Source organism: Belonocnema kinseyi, chromosome 3, assembly GCF_010883055.1.
Source record: "Belonocnema kinseyi isolate 2016_QV_RU_SX_M_011 chromosome 3, B_treatae_v1, whole genome shotgun sequence".
NCBI classification, from domain to species: Eukaryota; Metazoa; Arthropoda; class Insecta; order Hymenoptera; family Cynipidae; genus Belonocnema; species Belonocnema kinseyi.
The window spans coordinates 36465498-36473606 of NC_046659.1; the positions used below are offsets into that span (position 1 = coordinate 36465498).

General features: G+C 28.7%; 1 protein-coding gene across 1 annotated transcript in view; it reads left to right on the forward strand.

The window, feature by feature from the left end:
- Window positions 1-330: 330 nt before the first annotated feature.
- The window catches only part of LOC117169182 (zinc finger HIT domain-containing protein 2), an 86577-nt gene continuing 78798 nt past the window's right edge, over window positions 331-8109 (forward strand). Inside the window, exon 1 of the mRNA XM_033355409.1 lies at window positions 331-577. Within this exon, the coding sequence (XP_033211300.1) occupies window positions 528-577 (50 nt within the window). The 5' untranslated portion in view covers window positions 331-527. The remainder of the gene's footprint in view (window positions 578-8109) is intronic.

An 8109-nucleotide genomic window follows, 5' to 3' on the forward strand; every position in this document is an offset into this window, starting at 1 on the left:
TAATATGATAAAAATAAATCACAAAAATATAAAGTTCGAACTGCTTTCAAAATGTATCTCAAAATTAAATTTTATTCATATTAAACTACATATTTTCATGACTTTTTGTTTTTTCAAATAATTAGTAATAGTTACTCTTATTTTTCATACATTTTATTTGTTTATTTGCAAACAGCATCCAGTTTTTAATTATTTTTGCTTTTTCTTAATGCAATTCAATGAAAAAGACAGACCCACTTTTTGTGGCGCCATCTGTTGGATTAGTTTAACCGACAATTCCCCTCCGGATCGTAAGAAAACAGAAAAGTTGTGGCGATGCATGGAGCTGCTTTACAAGCAGGCAGTCAGCGTGCAGAAAACCCATGAGAGTGAGAGAGATAGAGAATGGTCCATCTCTTTCATTCTTATGGGTTTTCTTCATGCAGGCTGCCTGCTTGCAGAGGCATGAAAGAACCCTTATTTTGACTACATGGTTTATAGTTCTTCGTGGTTCCTTGGGTTTCTCCAAGAACTAAAAGTAAAACAAAATGGACGACTCATGCCCATCTAAAGTCGATACAACCTACTTCTGCAGAATGTAAGTTTATCTAATTATTTCATTTTACATTTATATCGTATACCAGGTTACACTTTTTTTTACACTAGTGTAGCTTTTGCACCAATTTCGTAATTCAGGCTTGTTACAATCCACGCCCATTTGAGAAAGATATATAACCTTAGTATTAGAAAAATTTTATAAAAAAAGTTCTGTAACGCATTTGTTATTGTTGTTCTTTACCTCAGAAATGCTTTCCCGGCGTTGATGTGAGGCATTCAAACGATCTTAAAAACTTCTTTTATGTATTGTTTATATGTAAAATATATCAAATCAAATTTGCAATGCTTGATTATTTAAATACTATTAGTCCTATGTAATAATTATGATGCGGTTAACTTCGAAAAGTGGATACTGGACACAGCCAGCACCCGCAATTGCCTGTCCTCGGATTTACATTTATTCCAAGATATGAGCGGCAAATTGTACAATGACGGACGGAGTAATAATAAGACCGATCTCCGTGCATACGTTCTGACTACGGTAACTGTACATTTACTGTCATATTCGACTTCGGTTTTCTGCTGTACGATGATTGCCGATCTGAAAGCTTCGGAAGACTTCGGTGGTCTTCTATTTATATCTCGATCCCCATTTGATAGAAATGGAAGATACTGGCGAATTTAATGTTTCGCGTGATTCTTTATTTCATGCATGATACGATTTTGAGGTATTAATGTTAATATTATAATTATCAAATATAACATTAATTTTAATTAATATTTGACTAACTTTTAATAAAAATGGTTAAACTTTCAACTAAAACAATTAGTTTTCGCCTAAATTGTTGAAATTAATTGAAAATTCCTTGGAATGTTTTAAAATATCCTAAAAAAGTTTATATCCTTTAAAATCTCTTGACAATTTTTAAAGCTCTTGAAAATACATTGCATATTTTAAGATACCCTAAAATATTTCAAATCCTTTAAAATCTCATTCTAAATAATTGAAATCTATTAAAACATATCAAATCATTTAAAATCTCATATTAAATTACTGTAATCAATTGAAAATTCTTTGGCATCTTTTAAAACTTCATCAAATATTTAAAATCCTTACAAATCTTTTGGCATACATTTAAATTTTCAACTCATTCAATTTATTTATGATTATTAATTTTTCATAAATATACTTCCAAGTTTGCAATTCTAAATTTGAAAACTTGAATCCCATCGAGTTGAAAATTATACTTATTGAATAGGAGAAAATTTTTGAAAATTAAATTTCGAAAGCTTTGAATTTTTATTGATTCCATTTTCAAAACTCTAATCTACAAACATTTCGGTATTTAACGTTTTAAAACTTTCCCATTTTTTAAATTTCAATCTTAAGCTTTACAAAATTTCAAGAGATTTAAAAATATTTTTAAGGCTTTTAAATATTTGAGAACGTTTTAAAAGATGTCAAGGAATTTTTAATTTATTTTTATAATTTACATGAATGTCAAAGAATTAAAAATTTGTTAGAAGGCTTATTTTTTTAAATTCCAAAGTAATTTAGAAATCCTAAAAAAAACTCCCAGGCATTTCAAAATATTTGGAAGGACTTGAAAAATTTGATAGAATTTTAAAGATTCCAAGGAATTTTCATTGATTACAGTAATTTAATATGATATTTTGAAGGATTTAAAATATTTCAGGGAATTTTCAAGAGCTTTAAAAAATGTCAAGCAATTTCAAAAGACTTAAGAAAGACAAAGAATTAAAAAATGTGTAGAAGGCTTACTTTTAAAAATTCCAAAGTAATTTAAAAATCCTAAAAAAAAAGTCCTTGGCATTTCAAAAGATTTTGAAGGATTTGAAAAATTTGTGAGAATTTTTTAAGATTCCAAGGAATTTTCATTGATTACAGTAACTTAATATGATATTTTGAAGGTTTTTAAATATTTCAGGGAATTTTCAAGAGCTTAAAAAAATTTCAAAAGATTTTTAGGGATTTTAAATATTTTAAAAGATGCCAAGTAATTTTCAATTTATTTTTATAATTTCAAGGAATTTCAAAGAATTTTAAAAATTTTAGCAGAGTTATTTAAAAAAATTCCAAAGTACTACTTTCGAAATCTTTAAAAGGTGTCTAGGTGTTTGAAAATATTTTGAAGGTTTCGAAATACTTAAAGAGTATTTAAAATGGTTCCAAAGAATTTTTAATTGATTACAGTATTTTAATATGAGATTTTATACGATTTGAAATATTTCAGGCTATTTTAAAAATTTCAAGGAATTTTCCAGAGCTTTAAAAAATTTCAAGAGATTTCTACAGATTATTAAGTATTTTAAATATTTGAGCATGTTTTAAAAGATGTCAAGGAATTTTCATCCTATTTTTAAGGAATTTCAAAGAATTTTAAAGAAGTATTTAAAAAATCTTTGAAAAAAAAGTCAAGGTATCTCAAAATATTTTGAAAGTATTGCAATATTTGAGAGTATTTTAAAATGTTCCAAGGAATTTTCAATTCGTTAAGGTGATTTAATATGAGATTTTGAAAGATTTAATATATTTTATGATACTTTAATAGATTGCAAGGACTTTTTCATTGATTTCAATAATGTAGTATAAAATTGTAAAAAATTTGAAATATTTTAGGGTATTTTTAAATTTTCAAGGAATTTTCAAGAGATTTCAAAATATTTTTAAGGATTTTAAATATTTGAGGATGTTTTAAAAGATTTCACTGAATCTTTAATTCATTTTTATAAATTAAAGGAATTTCAAACTATTTTAATAATTATAGCAAGGTTGTTTTTAAGAAACTCCAAAGAACATTAAAAATCTTTAGAAGGTGTCAAGATTTTTCAAAATATTTTAAAGGTTTTGAAATATTTTAGAGTATTTTAAAGGGTTCCAAGGAATTTTCAATTTATTGCAGTTATTAAATATGTGATTTTGAAGGATTTGATACATCTTAGGATGTTTTACTAGATACCAAGGAATATTCAATTGATTTCAATAATTTAGTATGAGATTTTAAAGGATCTAATTATTTTAGGGTATTTTTAAAATTGCAAGGAATTTTCAAGAGCTTTGCAAAATTTCAAGAGATTTTAACTCTCTACCGCCCTTAAAACTTTCTTCTTTTTTTTTTTTTGAATTTTGAGACATTTAGGCATATTATGGCGGAGTGTATGCAAATCTAAAATTCTAGCTCATTACCTTCCTGACTTTCATGTAAATCCCTACGTTAAAAATTGCTGTTCGTCTCAAAGTAATATTAAAAAAAAGCTCAAGTCTTCCAAACGTTACATATATGTCACTGTGGGCGGTAGATGGTTAAAGGATTTTAAACATTTTAGGATGTTCTAAAACATTTCACGGAATTTTCAATTATTTAAAGCAATTTCGAAGAATTTCAACTATTTTTTTCAATTTTTCTGGTTGAAAGTGGAACTGCTTTGTTAAAAATGTAGTTTTTTTGTTGATGATTTATCAATTTAGTTGAAAAAATTTGTTTTCTAAAAATGTAAATATTTTGTAGAATTTTTTTTTGGTTTTGTTTAAAAATTAATTTCTTTTAACTACAAGAAAATGATCTTTTTTGTCGAAAATTTAACTATGATTAAACATTAATTTTTGTATAGAAAATTAGACTTTGTGGAAAATAAATTTCTTTTGTGCAAAGTTCATGTGTTTGATTAAAAATGCCTTTTTTCATATGCAATTCAGCCTTTTGCATACAAATTTAACTTTTTGTTTAAAAATTTTAATATTTTGTACAGCAGAAAACCGCAGAAAACCGTACAGCAGAAAACCGAAGTCGAATCGTGCATTTTCGGCTCACACACGAACCCACAGTGGTAATCATGCAGCTTCTGTTTTGCGGCTCCCAAACGGTAGGTATGGTGAGGGTAAATTTCATCCCCGACATGGCAGCTCTGGATTGAAGCCAATGCTCAATTTGAAGGGGGCATGTGCATTGTGATTTGCTATCTCCTTTTCTCCCGCGAGAAGTGTGTGAGTGAGTTTCAGTGCTTGACAGTCAAGATATTATAAACTTAGATGCGGTGCGGGCTTAGTTGCCCGCCATAAATATAGAATGCGCGTCCGGCGAAAAAAGTCACTTCCCCTCTACACACCGCCCCACGTAGGTAGCACCTTCGAAGTCCCATCGATATATTTTGCCAACAGCCACTTGGAGCGCTGTAAGCAACTCTCAGTAGGTCCCTCGAGGCGCATTGATGGTAATTTAGCTCGGATAAGAACCATTTGGATTGAAAATAAATTGCCCATTAAAACATTTTTACATTCATAACTTTGCAAAACATGGTTATTTTAATAAATACCATCAAAATTTAAATAAATACCAAATTTTGTAAAATTCTGAAAAAAGTGTACTCAAAATCTTCCAGATTTCTTTACAATTTTATAAATCTTTTAACATTTTTTCACTATTTTTGGAAAGACTGAAAAATCCCGTATAATAAAATTCCCGACACTGTAAACTTCCCGAAATTATAAAATGCTGAAATCTGAAAATCACGAATTAAAAAATTCTAGAATAATGAAATTTTGGACAGTTTACAATATTATCGAATTTGAAAATTCCCGAATAATAAAATTCCAGGCCGAATGCTTTCCAATTATATAATATACATACTAGAAAATTCCTGAATTGCAGAAATTGAGAAGACAGTTTTGTGATCAATATTATTTATTTACTAAAAATACAATAATCAAATATTTTTATTATAAAAATTTTGTTTATTTAATTTTTTTAAATTATTGTTCTAATTAAAACTAACAATAATTGTATAAAAATGTGATACAAACATAAATTTAAAACACGTGAGCTTTAAATTAAACAAACTTTGCAGGATTCAATGCAGGCTGATTTAACGCGACTTTTATTTTTATTTTCTTTAAATAATAATTTTATTTTTCCGAGCGTTTTATGTAATGTACAAAAATACAATGTACAATTTCAAACAGCAGTTTTTATCGAAAAATACATTTGTTCAATTATTATTATTTTAAACTCAAACAATAATTTTTAGAAATTTTAAACATTAAAAAAGTTTCCTAGGGTGCAAGACGGTTGGTTCTCTCGCTTCGCGCTCGATGTTGTGTTTATCTCGCGCTTCGCGCTCGATTATGTATTTACCTCGCGCTACGCGTTCGGTCTTTATATTTTCGTACATTCTTGCGCAAACATTTTAAAATTAACACTCAAAACATCCACCACTGTAATTTTGTGATTGTGAATTCTCTTTCGTTAAAAGAGCTTAGCTCGAGAGTTTGAGCGCACCTACGGCACACGACTGTTGGCAATCGCACTCCGTGCTTGGTCTTTCTATTTCTTCCGCATTCGGACACACACCTTTTAAAATCAAAGGTGAACGGACCGACAACTGTAATTTTGAAATCTGTTTTGTTAAAGCTCTTTTGACTTTAACGAACACATTCTCATCACGTATCTCGTGCTTCCTACTCGATTTTGTCCAACATGTCAACTTTTCGACATTATACGCAACCCTTTTATATAAATTATAATACATTTTTTGTTACTCATCTTGGGATTACTTTTTAAAAAATTTGAAAATAAAAAACAAATTGTATTTATCATGATTATTTTTGTATTTTTTTCTTATTTTGCTTTAAATTGTATTATAAGTTGCTCTGAAACATGTATTATTTCAATAAATGTATATCATCAAAATTCATAATATGCATAAAAATTGAATCATACTAATTCTTATTTCCTTGTTTTTATAATTAAAAAAATTTTTAATGTTGTTTTTTACGATTAAATAAAAACTAATGCGCATCTGCATAGGGTCTGATACAGGAACCTATATAGGGTCTTATATAGGAGCCTATGTCCGCTTTCGTCTTTTCTGTGCTTTTTCCAAAAGGTTAAATTTTGAATTTTTAATCTTATGTTTTACGATTAAAAGAAAATCTACTCGTCCTATCGAAAAATGATTAATAATAAATTTATAGATCTTTTTAGGCGAACAACTTTTTTCTGGTAATTTCAGTTCATACCTTGTGTCGTTTTTTCAAACAAATTCAATATTTTTATTTTTAATGTTATTTTTTACGACTAAAGCAAAAACTAGGTGTCCTATCAAAAATTATAGCTCTTTTTGGATGAACAAGTTTTATCTCATTTTTTTCGTAGCTTATATGGAAAAGTGATTAATTATAAATTTGTAGTTCTTTCCAGGGCGCGCAATTTGAGCTTTTTCATTTTTTTCGTATCTTGCATAGTTTGACAAAAAAATGGAATTTTTGGATTGTTTGTTATTTTTGGTACAATCAAATTTGGAATTTTCAACTTTTTGACCAAATTGAAAAAGTTGTTATCATAATATTGCAGGGCTTTTTAAGACTTTTTTTCGTATCATGCGTTGTTTGGCCTAAACTGTTCATTTTAGTTTGTTTTTTCGGATTTTGAAAATGCTATAACTCTAGTAATTTTTGATTTTTTGAAAAAAGTCATTAGGATAAATTGTTAAATTTATTGATTTCTATGATATTATTAAATGTTATTAAATATTCAAAATGTTATTAAATATTATTAAATATTATTAAATATTCAAAATGTGCCCACTTTTTGAATTTTCATCCAAAATGGCTGGCTAACGAACTTGACCTTTAGTTTAGGAGACTAAACGAGTATACCAAAGGGCAATCTTCTTTATTCATTATGTGTCACCTAAGGGTTTACATGACTTCCATTCCTTACAATCTTTCCGTTTATATCTATATTTTTTACAATCTTATCCTTTCTATATATACAATTATTTACAACTATTTACATAAAGTTTTAAATCGAGTTTCTTATTTCTATTTCCTGCGATAGCGCAATTGAGGACTTATTAGAAAACAAGTGAGCGATCGTACGAAAGCGAGAGTGCAAGCGAGAGAGAGAGCATGAGAACGAAAACGCATCTTAGTCTACTTAACTTTTAACTTATCACGACTTACAATTTTTACGTTTCTAATTTAAACGACTTCCGTTTCCTTTTTCTTTCATTTTTTTTATATCTTCATTTACCTTTTTTTCACGGGCATTCTTTCATTCTCTCTCATTGGCTCCTCTAGCACCCTCCAACTCCTTCATCCATTCTTCTCCTAATCCATCTTCACCTAGAATCTTAACCACATTTCTTTGTCAGCTTCCTTTATCTTAAATTCTTCTCCTACATCTTCCCATACATGCTCCCATGTTTTCTCCTCCCATTCACATATTCTACACTTTCTGTTCTCTTCTTTTCCCGAGTACATCCCCTCCCTTACCTCGTTTCCCAATCTAAATCTTACTATTCTGGTCCACCTTCTCTCTCTCCATCCCTATTCTAAATACTTTGGCAACCCTTCCTTTTTTATCATCTTATACCATTTATTGTATTTTGATTCCTCAATCGACCATCATCTTTCTACTAATTGTCTTTCCCTTTCCCTTTTTTCCAATTCTTTATAGTTTACTCCAGTCCCGTCTTCTATTTCTCTAGCATTAAAGAACTCCCTCCTTTCTTCTTCCCATCTCATTAATTCAATCGCCCTCCCTCTCCTCT